This window comes from Artemia sp. Qi Xiang Cuo, chromosome 12 (genome assembly GCF_049724085.1).
Source record: "Artemia sp. Qi Xiang Cuo chromosome 12, ASM4972408v1, whole genome shotgun sequence".
Taxonomy (NCBI): domain Eukaryota; kingdom Metazoa; phylum Arthropoda; class Branchiopoda; order Anostraca; family Artemiidae; genus Artemia; species Artemia sp. Qi Xiang Cuo.
This window is the reverse complement of record NC_142805.1, coordinates 51163963-51181163: the sequence shown is the minus strand read 5'-3', so window position 1 is coordinate 51181163 and position 17201 is coordinate 51163963. Positions and strand designations below refer to the sequence as shown.

The 17201-nt window shown below is 35.4% G+C and overlaps 1 protein-coding gene across 1 annotated transcript in view; it reads right to left on the bottom strand.

Moving 5' to 3' along the window:
* Window positions 1–7892: 7892 nt before the first annotated feature.
* LOC148946241 (cholesterol transporter ABCA5-like) overlaps window positions 7893–17201 on the bottom strand; it is a 133365-nt gene continuing 124056 nt past the window's right edge. The window contains exons 23-25 of the mRNA XM_089097644.1: window positions 12050–12158; window positions 9524–9650; window positions 7893–8040 (exon numbers count right to left, since the gene is read on the bottom strand). Of these exons, the coding sequence (XP_088953770.1) occupies window positions 7893–8040; window positions 9524–9650; window positions 12050–12158 (384 nt within the window). The remainder of the gene's footprint in view (window positions 8041–9523; window positions 9651–12049; window positions 12159–17201) is intronic.

The window sequence follows — 17201 nt, the reverse complement described above, 5'->3', positions numbered from 1 at the left end:
CGGGGGGGGGGGCTAGTTGCCCTACAATCACTTTCAAATATTAAAAAGGGCACTAGCCTTTTGAATTTCCAATCGAATGAGCCTTTTTCGAAGTTTCCACGACAATGCCTTCTATAAAATCCTTATATGCCCCCAGGGCATAACTTACAAACCCTGCCCTGAAGGCTGTGGGGGAGTGTCCTCCTCAAAAACATAATTTCTATCTGGATATCAACTACACTGAACAAAATGGCTATCTCAAAATTTTTGATTGGATGTGTTTCGAGAAATGGTGGACGTGGAAGGGGTGTTAGTTGTCTTACAATCACTTTCTACTATTAAAAAGGGCACAAGCCACTCCAATTTACAATTGAAATAGTCCTTTTCGAAGTTTTTACGACAACTTCTTCGATACGAAGTGCCTCTGCTCTAAAGGATAAAAGTTTCCGTTCGAAGTTTCCACGACAACGCCTTCTATAAAATCCTTATATGCCCCCAGGGCATAACTTACAAACCCTGCCCTGAAGGCTGTGGGGGAGTGTCCTCCTCAAAAACATAATTTCTATCTGGATATAAACTGTAAGTTATGCCCCCAGGGAATAACTTACAACCCTTGTCCTGAGGGCTGTGAGTGGTTTGTCATCCTCAAAGTCCTAATTTACAGAGCTTAAAACTACGTTGAATGAAATGGCTATCTCAAAATATTGTTTAGATGTTTTTTGGGGAAAGGTGGGCGTGAGAGGGGGGGGGGGGGTTTGTTTCCCTCCAATCACTTTCGACTATAAAAAAGGGCACTTTGAATTTCCAATCGAATAAACCTTTTTTGAAGTTTCTACGACAACACCTTCTATAAAAACCTTATATGCCCCCAGGGCATAACTTACAACCCTTGCCCTGAAGACTATGGAAGAGTGTCCTCCTCAAAAACATAATTTCAATTTGAAAATCAACTACGCTGAACAATATGGCTATCTTAAAATTTTGATTGGATGTTTTTCGGGAAATGGTGGGCAAGGAAGAGGTATTAGTTGCCTTCCGATCACTTTCGACTATTAAAAAAGGCACAAGCCACTCTAATTTCCAATTGAATAAGCCCTTTTCGAAGTTTCTAGGACAAGTTCTTCGATACGAAGTGCCCTGCTCTAAAGGAAAAAAATAACAAATGATACATTTTGCCAGTATCGTTCTTACATGCCGCCATAGCATAACTTAAAATCCTTGCCCAGATGGTTGTGGGGGAGTGTCCTCCTCAAAAATATATATTCTAACTGGAAATGAACTACGTTGAACAGAATGGCTATCTCAAAATTTTGATTGGATGTGTTTGGGGGAATGATGGGCGTGGGGGGGCTAGTTGCCCTACAATCACTATTATAAAATCACTATTAAAAAGGGCACTAGACTTTTGAATTTCCAACAGAATGAGCCTTTTTCGATGTTTCCACGACAACGCCTTCTATAAAATCCTTATATGCCCCCAGGGCATAACTTACAAACCCTGCCCTGAAGGCTGTGGGGGAGTATCCTCCTCAAAAACATAATTTCTATCTGGATATCAACTACACTGAACAAAATGGCTACCTCAAAATTTTGATCGGATGTGTTTCGAGAAATGGTGGGCGTGGAAGGGGTGTTAGTTGCCTTACAATCACTTTCGACTATTAAAAATGGCACAAGCCACTCCAATTTCCAGTTGAATGAGCCCTTTTCGAAGTTTCTACGATAACTTCTTCGATACTAAGTGCCCTGCTCTAAAGGAAAAAAGGTTCCGTTCGAAGTTTTCACGACAACGCCTTCTATAAAATCCTTATATGGCCCCCAGGGCGTAACTTACAAACCCTGCCCTGAAGGCTGTGGGGGAGTGTCCTCCTCAAAAACATAATTTCTATCTGGATATAAACTACGCTGAACAAAATGGCTATCTCTAAATTTTGATTGGATGCGTTTCGAGAAACGGTGAGTGTGTAAAGGGCGTTAGTGGCATCACGTTTACTTTTCGAACGGTGGACAGGAAACAAACCGTTACAATTTCGGATTAGCCAGATTAATCTTAAACTCCCTATAGCAACTACTTTAGAATAGAGTGTGTTACACTAAAGGAAAAAAATAATAAATAATTTACAGTACCAATATTGTTCTTATATGCCCTCAGGGCAAAACTTAAAACCCTTGCCCCAAGGGTGTTGGGGGAGTGCCCTCCTCAAAAACATACTTTCTATCTGGAAATCAACTTCGCTGAGGAAAATGGCTATCTCAAAATTTTGATTGGTTGTGTCTGGGGGAATGATGGGCGTGGGGGGGGGGGGCTAATTGTCCTCCAATCACTTTCAACATATTAAAAAGGGCACTATCCCTTTTAGTTTCCAATCGAATGAGCCTTTTTTGAAGTTTCTACAACAACGCCTTCTATAAAAACGCCTTCTCCAATCACTTCTCCAATCACTTTCAACTATTAAAAAGGGCACTAGCCCTTTTAGTTTCCAATCGAATGAGCCTTTTTTGAAGTTTCTACAACAACGCCTTCTATACAAACCTTATATGCCCCCAGGGCATAACTTACCATTCTTGCCCTGAAGGCTGTGGGGGAGTGTTCTCCTCAAAAGCATAATTTTTATCTGGAAATCAACTACGCTGAACAAAATGGTTATCTCAAAATTTTGATTGGATGTGTTTCGAGGAATGGTGGGCGTGGAAGAGGTGTTAGTTGCCTGACAATCACTTTCAACTATTAAAAAGGGCACAAGCCACTCCAATTTCCAATTGAATGAGCCCTTTTCGAAGTTTCTACGACAACTTCTTCGATACGAAGTGCCCTGCTCTAATGGAAAAAAATTAATAAATGATACATTCTGCAAATATCGTTCTTATATGGCCTCAGGGCATAACTTAAAACCCTTGCCCTGAGGGTTGTGGGGGAGTGTCCTCCTCAAAAACGTATTTTATATCTGGAAATTAACTACAATGAAAAAAATGAATAGATCAAAATTTTGATTGTATTTATGTGGGGAAATGATTGGTGTGGGGGGAGGGGCGTGGTGCCCCCAAATCACTTTTGACTATTAAAAAGAGCACAAGCCACTCGAATTTCCCATCGAATGAGCCCTTTTCGAAGTTTCTACGACAACTCCTTCGATACGAAGTGCCTGTGTATGGAGAAAAAAAAAATATTAATACATTGTGCGAACATCGTTCTTTACTTAGGCAACGCTATCGCGCTGCCTATGATAGGAGCTTGAAACCTCTACACAGGGGTTTCTGATATGTTGGATATGATTCTCTGATTTTAATTAAGATCGCTTCACTTTTCGGAGGTGTTTCCCTCCTTTTTCAAAAATCAGGCAAATTTTCCCAGGCTCGTAGCTTTTGATGGGGTAACAGTAAACTTAATGAATTATGTATATTTGGGATCAGCACAAAAAACCAATTCTTTCAATGTTAGTTATTGTTATCAAACATTTTTTCAGAGTTCCAGTTACTATTGGGCCGAGCCCCTCCTTACTCACAGTTTGTTACCACGACATGAACTGCTTGATTATGTTCACCTAACAATATATTTGATTCAGAACATATAGTAAATAACAATTGGAAAAATAAAAATGAAAGAAAACCAATCTGAATAAGGCCGAGGAAGCAATTCTAAACGTAAAATTTAAAAACAAACAAAAAGAAACCATGAATACTGGACTATGGAAAAAGAAACTAGAAAAGGAAAATATAGCAATAAAATTGTGACTTCAAGCAATTTAATTGTTTATCATAGTGCATAAGAACAAGTAAAATTCTTGTAGAAGCGAAATGCGCTGACTAAGAGATGATAAAAGATGATAGAATGCTATCGTTGGCTTATAAAAGTAATTCTAACGTGAAAATGTGCATACTGTATTTTTTTTAACTGTACTGTTTCAGTAGTGGCCTATATTGCCTTTATAGCACCTTATTTTGAACTGTGTGCATATTAACTTTTGAACTGTGCACCTTAAACTATTTTTGGGTGTGTACACCTCAGAACATATTTAATTAAAAACTTTCAATTATTATCGATTAGTCCATTTTCAACCTAAATAAACCAATTTTCAGTAAATTAGTTAATAAATACCTTCGCGCCACATTATTGAAGACATTTGTCATAGCGCCGGGCAAGTGTGAATAAACTGGGTTTACATTCATCATTATTCCAGAAGTTATCTCCAGTAAAGTAGCAAACTCAAAACTTGAAAAATTCAAAAATGCCATTGCTGGTAGCTCCTATAAAAAATAGAATTATAATACTATTGTGTATTATTATATAATAATTATACTATTACACTCTAATACTATTATAATAATAATAATAACACTATTATAATAATTAGCGTATAACAGAATCCCCAGACACGTACGCAGGCTTTTCATAATTTGAATAAGAATTGCCCAAAAATTGAGATCCCCCCCTCCTGTGTAAATTACAGATACCACCTATAGTTGGAGTGTTTTTGTAACTTTGTTTACTTATATTTTATGCTCCTCGATTTCAGGGAAATAAATAAATAAACTACTGTAAAAATAAAGGTTTACTTAGACCCTTGCAATCCTTCCAGCAGTCACATACCTTACCTATAGAAACATGGGACCTATAGGATCTCCTTATCTTGGGTAGATCTTACAGAGATTCTAAGATCCTCTGCAGAATTACTTATAGGATCCCCGTCTTTCTAAGGAACTTGGCGAAAAATTGAACGTATTTGGAAGCACTCTCTCCAAAATATATTAAAAGTGAGTTATATCGAAAGCTGGTTTCCATATTTTTGAAATAATGGTCAAAGCCCTACAGAAAATGAGGAAGTGTTTTGATTTAGTTCAACCTTCCCCTCAATATTCTCTTTAATTTTCCCCTTCATATCCCTAGCCTTAGTAGCACTAGTATCAAATAAGTAGTAAAAAATGTAGTAGTAGTACTCTTAGTAGTGGTGTTGTATTAGTAGTAGTAGTAACTGATACGCCCTTTTGACAATATGTATGCCCACAGTATGTGTTGATTTAGTTCAAATTTCCTCTCAACATTTACTTGAATTTTCATCTCAATATCCTCAGCCTTAGCAGTAGTCGCTATAGAAACAGTAGTTATGGTCGCAACAGTAGTAATAATAGTAGTAGTAGTATTATTTTTAGTAGTAGTAGTAGTTGTAGCAGTAGTGGTAGAAGCAGTAGGAGTAATAGCGTTTATATACTGCCTTTTTGGTCAATTGATCATCCTCCTCATCATTCCCTTAAAGTTCGCACTTAATACCCTCAGTAATTCCTGAAATACGCCTTTTTGAACACCTTGATACAAATAACGTGTTTTGAATTAACTTAACACTCTCTGAATGCTTTACCTGAATATGGTCTTGTTATACACCAAAGGTCAAATATACCCTCCTTTCTGACTAAGTATACCATATGTAAACAATCGGTGAAATATGTAGCTTACAACCCTTGCACTGAATGCCATGGGGGTTTGACATCGTCAGAGATAATTATTTGAACTTTCAACTATGCTGAACAAAATGGCTACCTCAAAATTTTGATCGGGTGTATTTTGGAGGAAAGGGGTGTGAGAGGGGGTCTGGTTGTACTCCAATGACTTTCGACTCTTAAAAAGAACTCGAAAGATTCAAATTTCCAATCGAGTGAGCTCCTTCCTAAGTTTCTACAACAACTTCTTCTATACGAAATGCCTTGGTAAAAAAAAAATACATTGTTCCCACTTTGCTCTTTGCTTAGGCAGTGCTATTACGCTGCCATGATAATATAACACATGCATCTTTTCAAAAGTTGTGTTTCTGAGGCATGGAATCACACTTGATTGACTCTGTGACCTGATTCTCTGTGTCGCGTTCTTGTTTCTAAGTTCTCGCTAGGAAAAAGCCGAAACTTTTATTCTGTGTTATATACAGTAACTTCTGCAATAAAACTTATCTGAATAAATTAAAATCTACCATAAATTCTTCCTGTAAACAATGAGTAATATCCATAATTTCTGACGCTTGTCCCTGTGACTGCTTTTGTCATATACATATTCATTATTTCTTCTAAGATGACCGTTTATCTTTGATCAACAGTTACCACATTAAAGTGCCTATGGGACTCTTCTCGGGAAAGGGAGGATTGAAGTTCGAATGGCTCTCTAGAAACGAATCAGATGTCAAGGCTGTGTTCATGTTTTGGCAAGTCATGGAATGCAAGGAGAATTTTAAGGCAATTATCGGACTTGTCTTGAATAGAACGATGTATTTTTTCGATAAGACATATATGTGATACAGTGCAGTCTTGGCAGTATCTTCTCAAATTTTCAGCTATTTCCTTATCTTTGCGTTTTATAGCCAAACAGGATATATCACAATTTTGATCAAAGTTGATCTTTGATCAACAGTTACCATATTAAAGTGCCTATGGGACTCTTCTCGGGAAAGGGAGGATTGAAGTTCGAATGGCTCTCTAGAAACGAATCAGATGTCAAGGCTGTGTTCATGTTTTGGCAAGTCATGGAATGCAAGGAGAATTTTAAGGCAATTATCGGACTTGTCTTGAATAGAACGATGTATGTTTTCGATAAGACATATATGTGATACAGTGCAGTCTTGGCAGTGTCTTCTCAAATTTTCAGCTATTTCCTTATCTTTAAGTTTTACAGCCAAACAGGATATATCACAATGCTTTTTTTGGTTGTATTGTCCTTCAGTATTTTGAACAATGTATTTTTTCGATAAGACATATATGTGATACAGTGCAGTCTTGGCAGTGTCTTCTCAAATTTTCAGCTATTTCCTTATCTTTGCATTTTACAGCCAAACAGGACATATCACAATGCTATTTTTGATTGTCTTTTCCTTCAGTAAACCATGCGGTTTATTTGAAAAAATGCTATTAAATTTTAGTGAAACCTATGGACGGTTTAAAAAAAAGTTTAAAATTCTAAGACTGTGTTACAAGTGATGAAGAGATATCTCTTGCTTCATATTTTTTTTATCTATTTTCATAATGTATAATCATATCTTAATGCATATTTATTAAAGATTTATAGAACCTAATCGGCTCAATTGGTAAAGAGCCAAAATGTGGAGTTGTAACCATATTGTGTTTCTTGTACCAAGGGATTGCTAAAACGCTTGTCTTTTTTCCTTTTTCGTTTTAATTAATGCTAATCGAAAATAAAAATTATTTTATTTCAAAGACCTTGATAGTTTTTTCCACAAACAGGAGCTTAAATGGTAGACATAACGAACAGCAAGGACAACAAGGGGAAAATACTCCTTCCTGAAAAATTCATTGCACCTTGCCCATAGAAAATATGATATAACTTTTGACTAGGATAAAACAGTATTGATTGTATGTATCGTACACTGGAAAAGGACTTCGTGTCACATCATCTTGCATATGAGCTGTAGTTTTTGCCAAATCTGCATTTTATTCAATATTATATTTCAGTAATTACAAAAGTAGGTATTTTTGAAGACCACGCTGCCTTTTCATGAGGATAAATAACAGTTTTGTGTTTAAAGTGATTCCTCCAGTGATCAAGTTTACCATGCATGTCAGGAATCATGTTACCTTGAATGTCTTTTAAGGGACTGGCGATAGGTGACTTTTTCTGTTTTTTTTCTTTGAATGTTCTATAAAACCCTCTTGTGTCATTTTTCTGACTGCTTTTCCATATCTAGGGCAACCTCATTCCAAAATTTCTGGTGGTCCTGGAGTAAGCTGGTTTTAATCTGTTTACGTAATGGATTTTGTACTGCGGTTGATGCGTTTGATGCCTGTCTTCTAGCCTCAATTAGTTTTACAGTTTTCTCTAAGACATAATTTTTTCTCAGCTTTGAAGGAGCATAGCCGATAACTTCGGCGGCCATCTTTTCAGTCGCATCCCGGAATTGTTTCCATAAGTGGTGGGATCTTCATAACATTCTGTCAGGCTTAGAAACTGGTTCTGTAACTCTAGGCAGAAGTCTTCTTTCACTGATTGAATTTTCAGTTTCTCCACATCTAACTTCCTTTTTGAGGGTTGCCTCTTCTTCACACTCAACTTCAGAAGTATCTTTGCACCTACAAGCGTATGATCATTTCCATATTTAGATCCCGTGCACGCTCCTCTGCAAGCTCGAGAATCAATGACTGAGGAGCATCAACGCTGACGGATCAATAAATGGTCAATTTGGGCAGCTTGTCAAAGAGTTTGTGGTAACGAACTGTAAGTAAGGAGCGACCCGGCTCAATAGTAACTGAAACTCTAAAAAACAAAATTTTGATACCAATAGATACATCAAAATAGTTGTATCTTTATGCTGATTTTAAATATATATAAGGAATATCAAGTTTAGTTCTACCCATCAGAAGTTACGAATCTGAAAACATTTGCCTCATTTTCGAAAAAAGGGGGGAACACCCCCCTAAAAATCACAGAATCTTAATGAAATTAAGACCATCAAATTCAGCGTATCAGACAACCCCACTATAGAAGTTTCAAGCTCATATCTTCAAAAATGTGGAATTTTGTATTTTTTGTCAGAAGAAAGATCACGGATGCGTGTTTATTTATTTTTTTTTTTTAAGGGGTGATCGTATCGATCCAGTGGTCTTAGAATGTCACGAGAGGGATCATTTGAACGGAAATTGAAATTTCTAGTGACCTTTTTAAGTGACCAAAAAATTGGAGGGCAAAAATGCCCCCTCCCACGCTAATTTTTTCCCAAAGTCACCGGATCAAAAGTTACCTGGATTTCCCAGCATTATATAAAAAAAAACAACTAGAAATTAAATAAAAAAGCTTTTTATGAAAGTTTTTTCGACTGAAAGTAAGGAGATGCATTAAAACTTAAAACGAACAGAAATTATTATGTATATGAGGTGTTTCGCCCCCTCGTCAATACCTCGCTCTTTGCTCTGAAGTATTTTTAGTAATTTTAAAAGAGCTATTTATTCTAATTAAACGGTCTTTGTGATTCAGGGTCATTCTTAAAGAATTGGAAAAAGAAAAATTGAACTTTAGCGTAAAGAGTTTTGACGAGGGTTCTATAATTCTATAGTTTTTCCCAGCAGATGATTGTTACATTAAATAAAAACAAGTAATGAAACTATTGGTTGAAATTTTTAAATTTTTGGCTTTAGGCAAGTTTCTATAAAAGAGATGAGTTAGAAGAGTAAAGCAAAAGCAAAAAAAAAAAAAAAAAAAAAAATACAGATATGGAGCAAGACTTGGAGGCCTATTTAAATTTGTTTTATTTTTACCTTCCAACGTGAAAAGAAGTTGTTTAAAGCCTCTAGCTAATTTATTATTATCGTATGTTCGGTACTGTTATTTACCTAAATCAAAATCAAGTACCTGTATTCAATAACCAAAATGCGTCTATAAGAAGTGTCCTATCAATCCATCAAAATCAGCAAAATTAGGGGGTATAAATTTAATGGTAACATGAGAGTATAGTTAGCTGAAGTGGGATACGATTTTGTATAGGCTAACAAAAATTTGCATTTTTAGTTCTTGGCATTTTCTTTGGTCCAAAAGATTTGCCTACTTACTTGAAGTAACTCTTCAAAACTCCCTGAGAACTCTCTTGTATCTAGATCGATATACTGCTGAAATTCATTCCAAAATTGAATTTGACTTTCTGAGGCTCCTTCGATATTGTATAAAAGTGTATTGTTTGCGTATGTACCTTAAATGTAAGATTAGATTATTTAACATTGCAGACATGGATGTATAAAATAAGACATGGAAGTCCTTTGGGCCCGACCTCCTCCCCCTACCCAAAATCTCTATATTTCGACAGTTTATACTAATGCTAATTACATTTCCCATGTATTTCCGTTTTTCGAATATACCTCCCTCCAAAAAGAAGAAAAAATTATACGTAGGTACCAAGTTAGAAATGCAATCCCCTTTTGTTCTAGAGATATGATAAAATAAAAAAGTTTCTAGACTATGAGACCAAAACTCAAGTAGCTATGTTCAAGGTTGAAAAAACAATGTCATAATTAATTTCCCAAAATAGAGGCACTTTGGATTAAAGTAAGAATGTGTTTCTTTTTGTATTATTTCAGTGTTATTATTTGATTGACATTCTTTCCCTATAGTATGGAATTCACGACTAATTAAATGATACGATAAAGTAAACTAATACTTACAAACGAAAATTTTTATAGAACAAAAAAAAATTTACAAAACCAAGTAAAATTCGTATGTTTGTCCTTTATACATTTACACTTGATTAACCCGAAAGCTGGTGTGTACTTTTTGTCGCTTTCCTCCACTCACCTCCCTCACGTCACTCTGCTGCTAGGGGAATAATCTTGTGCTTGCCACCATATGATAACCGTTTTTGTTCAGTAACAATTTTTTATATTCGTCTGCTCTACTAAAATTCTCCTGCTTACAAGAATATTTACGTAAAATATCACGTCATTAGCTTGAATAGCTGAGCTGTTTAGTCTATCCAAAATTTTCAGCACTTGCAAACACAGACAAATACTTTAATTTAGATGTATATTTTTTTCTTGTCTAAACTTAACAAGTCCATTTAATAAGTCCACGATAAGTCCTTCAATAAACCGAAAAGTCTATTGAAATAGGAATAAAATAACTTAGAATATAAAATATAAAACAGCAAAGCGATATCTATGAGACAAAACATTTCTTGTCATACTTTTTCTAAAAAGTATCCATCACTCAGTTTTGGGGCTGAAGTTTACTTTTGAAGCCGGAACAATGGTGGGTACTGAAATTGTTACTTCCTGGGGGGGGGTAAATTTGTTACCTTTGAAATTCCTACCTATATCCCTACCAAGGATGAGAAGTCAACCAAAAAGGAAAAAATGTGGAACACGTGGGGATTCAAATTTTAACGTTAATCCCCATCGCTTTGAATAGACAAGGATGAGAGAAGCGTGCAGAGCTGTGTTGGCCTCAGGCAGCTTGGTGCCACACTGAGCTGGTTAGCACCAAGAGCAGTAGCTGTATCTTATATTTTAACAATCCTACACAAAAGCAAAACTAAAATTTCTATGCTTTTAGCGAAAAAAGCTAGTTTCAGATTTAAAAGACGGAAATCTGCAGAAACTAAGATGTCTGAATACCCGGGCTTTAATTTTTTAACTGGGCTACGAAATAATTGCAACTAAATTTAATTGGTTTTCAGCTTGAAATGTGGAAATAATTTTTATATTCTTTTGATGAAGAAAGATATTTTTAAGATTTAAATGCAAAAATTTTGAGTACTTAAAATAATTTATTCAATTATCCACTTCACATAATTTTATGATTCTACTAAATTATTTATACTATTACATTAATTAAATACTATACATAACTATTTTCGACTGGCTTCAAGCTAGAGTTACTGAAACATTTTTATATCAACCATAACTAGTTGACCAGTCTCTTATTAACTTATTTCTGGAGGGAGCCTGATGATGAACTATCCTGCCGGGCACCAAAGGACCTTCGAATTACTTCCAGCAATGACTTTGAACTGTCAACAGCAGCCTTTGTTCTATCTCCAACCATATATTTAAGACCCTGCTCAGGGTACCAAGTCGTCCATTTTGCCAGATATTGCCAGATACTTTTCTTTTGTTTTCCTGATTATAATTTCTAGGTGGCCACTGCTTCACCGACTAGGTAATCCCAAAACATCGTTCCTTGGAGACGACGCAATTTGCAACCTATAAACTTAAGGTAACAGCTTTTTATGATAAGTGATAGTTCGTCTTAGACTCCATAGGGACTCCTTATTTTTCTATTCGAAATCTTAGCACAACTAATGAAATATGACGAAATCCGCGGAGGTTGAACAGGTCCCAAACCTCCTCCAACGTTAATGGGTCTTTTTAGATTTTTTCACTGGTTAAAGGCGGTCTTTATGAATAAACAAAAAATCGCGAAGAAAGGAAACGAGGACAATTTACGTCTTTATGAATATTTACTACCCAGTAAAAAAATGTGTTTAAGTCTCAGATATATCCTTTTGTTTTGAGCAGGACAAAATTTGTTTGATAAAATTAGGAAATGTAATTCAGAACCACTTAATCTGTCTATCTAACAAAAATTTCGGCTTACTTGAATTAAAAGTCCGCCCTCTTTGTTGTTCTTGTGTGATGTCCAGAGTTCCAAGAAACATGCCCAAAGCTGTGAATAATATTGGGGCAATTAGCATGAAATATACTGCCTGAAAGTAGAGCAAAGTTAAATAAAAATAGCATATTAATGTTTATATCAGTGTGAGTTAAACTTGGCCAATAGTACAAACAGCAACAATAACAAGAAACACACTAAAATCTTGTACAAAACATCAGTTTTTTGCAGCAGATAAAAACCTGAAAATTTATTTCAGTTTAATTGGTTGTTAAAATAACCAGCAATTAGCTTTATATATTTATGTTTTTTGGCTTAAATAGAAAAATTTGATTGATTTTTTCCATAAAGAAAGGGCTCAGAATAGACTATATGGGCTATTTAACATTTTTTTCTTTTCAAGTCATATTTATCAAGTTCACCCTGAATAGCTGAAGTTTTTACTCAAATAATAAGCATATTTCAAGAAAATGGTCTTCGTAAATATATCTTATAAAGTTCCTGGAGGTTTCTTAAAATCGTCTAATAATTCATAAACGAATTTTAATAAGACCATATAAAAAGGAAACCTATTTCCATACCTCATTTTTTAACAAAAGAATAATAAAAAAAGCAAGCTTTCCAGGTTTTCCTATTTAAACTTTAAGTTATCGCTTACATTAATCTTAAAAACGTACCTTTCTTGAAATATGTGTTTTACTTTGGCTCCAAATAGTGCAAAAGTTAAATTTATGCAGGAAGGAGGAACAGTGTGCGATTAGATCCAATTGAGTTTCAAGTAAAATAATGTAGATAATTTCTTAAACCACATTGGCTTGCCATAATATAAAAAAAACGGTCAAAAAATGGGTTTTGTTTTGGTTTTCTTTGTTTTTTCACATTTTTTTGCTTTTTCCCTGGAAATATTTTGGTATTTTCCTTGAAAATGGCATTTTCCTTTTTTGTTCACGCTGAAGAACCGATGTAGTTGTCCTCCCGAAATATTCGCTTTATTTTTCAGTATTTTAGTTTGGCCTTAAAAACCTCCGTTTTTGATCGTATTTTCTTTGCATTAAAATAATGTCTTGCATTATGTCCATGGGTGCGTACAAGAGAAAAGACTAGACATCCCACTACTCACTTCCGAAGATGGCACACATAAAAAAATTGCAAAGTTTGGGAAAAATAAACTTTTCTGGCATCACATTTTTGCTAAACCTCGGTAAAATTTGGTAAAATTAAGGTGTTCCTTAGCTTTACGCTCATACTATGAGTATTCTTTATTGCAACCCCTTGCGATCTAGTAAAGAAAACTAAAATAGCCAAAAACATCAAAATGAAAATTTTTTCGACTCCCTGGCTCTATTTTTGGTATATACATACTTGAAAACCACAATTTCCTATGATGTTGCTGTTGGTTGTTATACAGGTATTAACATTTTTTTTTTCATAACTTCTACCCTTTCTTACCACATTTGAATTGTGGACAGTAGCATGTGGAAAATTTTCTGTTTTAAAAACAAACCCAACCAAACCATTGTACCACCCAATTTATCTGCAGCTGACCGTCGAGCAACGCAACATTCAATAGGCTCATAACCACCATGTTCATTTATATTGAACAAATACAGGCTAGTGGGAATACGTAAAAATTAAGTAATAAAAGTGATATTTTTATATCAGAAGAAAATAATAATTCTATTGATAAGTCAATAGTCATCTAAAGGGATACATATAACAGAATAGGCTAGCCTGATTGGTCCTTCTATAAAGATGTTTTGCAGCTAATTCAATTAAGTAATAATTTGAAGTTTTTAACTTAGAATAATATGAACTATACACATATTAATCCATAGCTTTGATCTATGGCAGTGTATGTCTTTTTCTACAGCAATCAATAAAATTGCAGTTTCTAGAGCTCCACGATGAAATACTTTTTTTTGCTCATTTTCTGCTGATTTCTTACAATGTTTTTAAACTTGGTGTTCGCTAAGTGTTGAGATTGTATACCTGCATTGAACATATTTTGCATTAGAAATTGAGTTCCTAATTTTTTCTAATTTTTCAAAGTGTATATGGTTGTTCCACTTAACCGATTTATAAGAAATCAGATTTAATTTTTAATATCCTTGGCACTTAAAAAAATTACCTGAGGTTCTCGGAGAAGTGACAAAAATCTGATTTTCAACATAGCTTTCAAACTTTTTCTTGTGCTCTTTTTTATTTCCACTCTTAATTCATCAGAAGAAAACTTTGGGTACCTAAAAATACAAATACTGAAAAATACTAGTACTACTGACGTTCACATTTTCTAGCACCTTTTTGGACACTCAAATTAAAAGAAAGTTGGATGTTTTCTCTGCTCATCTTTAATGAAAGGGTTCACATTTTTAAAATACAAAAACCAAACTAAAAACTATGAAAATTGAAAAGTCTGCAAATCTCAGTGATTAAATAACATTGTAAAAATTGCGATGAGTAAATATTTCAACTAGCAACTTCTGCTCGTTTTAACATTTAATTTACACGATTAAAGAAGAAGTTTTCTTTTGATTGTAATTCTACGTCTTTAATTTTGTATTTGTTTTTATCAATTTTTTTATTGTGATCAGTGGTCTGTAGCTAGGTAACGGTAGGATCAACCTCGATATCCAAAACTTTTTCTAGCGTTGGTGGATCGTATAACGAATACCAAAGCTCCTCTGAAGCTTTCTGAATTCCCTGTGCTTTTCAAGGGGGAAAAAAATTAAGTCTACGTTGGCCCTTAGCCCTGTTTATCAGATAAACTTCATTATTTGTACACTTAATTACATTTCTGTGAATTTCAATATTTAAACCCCTGGACTAGCTATTATTAAGTATCTTTTCACCCTGTTAATATTATAGCTTGGTTAACTGATTACGGAACGTCTGGAAAGAATCCGTTAAATATCTGGCTTCTGAAAAAATGCAGGCGACCGATGACTCAGGCAGGTATAAATTTAACGTGCCAAACCCAAGGGTAAATTTTGCACTTCAATTTGAAGGGACCATTTATTTCCCATGATCAGAGCTGCACGAACTTCCGTGCACTGAGGAAAATCTCGAAGAGTTTTGTTTAATTTTTAGTTGATTTTTAGTGAGTTCGTTTTGTGAATCTGATTTGAAAAGAAGTAAGGTTTTTCTTTCTATTTTTTACTTATTTCTTTATAACTAGACTAGGCACAGTGTAGCTAGAGAGAGAAGACAGAGGTTGGTAGAGGGATAGAGTCCTGTGTTATTTGAGAGATCTTTCCCGGGGGAAGTAAGAGTCCTAAAACACGAAATTTTGAGCTTGATGATTTAGACCCTTACTCAATTTTTAATCCAATTACCGAATATAATATTTGGAATTACCATCTGATTATATTTGTTGAATTTCAAAATGCTTTCAGAAAAGCACCAGCCATGCTTCCGATAAAGTGGTTAAGATGAAATTTTATTTGCTCGTTTTTCCTGTTCTGCTAAAGGTGATGTTTAACAAAAAAAGAAAAAGTAAAATAATCCAAAATCAACTTGTTCAGGATAAATCGATAAAAGAGAAATCTGAAAAGGAAAATAATTACTGAAGTTTATAATAAAAATCCCTTCATTTTTCATTGCTAGACATTCCTAATTGGGCTTTTATGAAAGGATTGATGTTGAAGTCAGTAGAGGAGGGGGTGCTACTCCCACGAGTACAATACCCCTTCGAATCCCGATCCGGACACTTTTTTTAAAAACTCCCACGAGTACACCAAATATGGGCATAGCCTCCCTAGGGAGAATGATTACGTAATGGGGTCAATGACCTCTTTTTCCAAGGTCGATTTATTTGATGTTTCTATATGTAATAACTCGGGGACGAAGGTTGCACATGCGCATTGAATTCTAACGGGAACAATGTTATTGATCTAGGACTCGAGGGGGAAGTGAATTTCCGAGAAATTGATTGCGTAATCCTTCGTGAATGTTATGATCCAGAAATAGTATTTGATGTTGTTGTTCAAGCCAAATGTTATGACTTTCCCGGAAACAGTTAATGACACTTCCTTCCTATTCGAGCCAAATGTTGTTGTCGTTCGAAGCAAAGTTAATGACACTTCCTTCCTGTTCGAGGCGGATGTTATGATCCGGAAATAGCATTTGTTATTGTTATTCGAGCCAGATGTTACGAGTTCCCGGAAACAGCTAGATCCCGTGTTTCCTTCTCAGCCAATCAGCGAGTCGGTTACATCCCCCTTCTCAACCAATCAGAGGGCTTGTTACATATGGTTTTCCCCGTTACATAACAATTCGCCAAATAAGGGCATAGAGTCATTAGAGAGAACACGTGGTTAATGGGGTCAATGACCTCTTTTTCCAAGGTCGATTTATTTGCTGTTTCTATGTGTAATAGCTCCGGGGCGAAGGTTGCACATGCGCATTGAATTCTAACGGGAACAATGTTATTGATCTAGGACTCGAAGGGGAAGTGAATTTCCGAGAACTTGATTGCGTAATCAAAGTGTGTCAACAACAACAACAACGACCTTGACATTCGCTGAGAGCGTGCACTTACAACAACATCGACCTTGGAACACCTGCGCTTTCGACCTCAATTTACCTATCGTGAATCAATAATTCATATTAGAAACAACAAATTAATTCCCCTTTCTTGACAGATCAATCAATCAATGACATCATTTGTCAGACTTTAAGAATTTCCGCATAGAAACATTTCTCCAGGAATAGATCCATCTCAGTAATGTCTTTGCCTTGGGAACAGCTCTTTAGGTCGAATTCTAAAGGATATTAATGACCAACGGACAAGGACACAATTAGGCAAGAAAGATCTTAGCGATGAATTGTTTTAGCGCGCGAGAAGGTTTCATATTAATTTGAAATGCGTTAGCACAGAGATGCCAATAACAAAGGAACACGCTGAATTTACGTTTAGGGATAATTTGGGCGAAACCGTTTTAGACAGGTTATGGAACTATTTCGGCGAAACGGTTAGAGACATTTTAAAAGAAGATTTTTGAAGAGATTTTGGAAGAGGTTTTGAGTGTGGTCGTTATAATACACAAGTTTCATTTGAACAGTGTTGTGAGGTCCTCTAACCCAACCCCAAAGGGTTCCAATCCTCCTACCCCAACCCCGAAGGAAGCCCCCGGTCCTC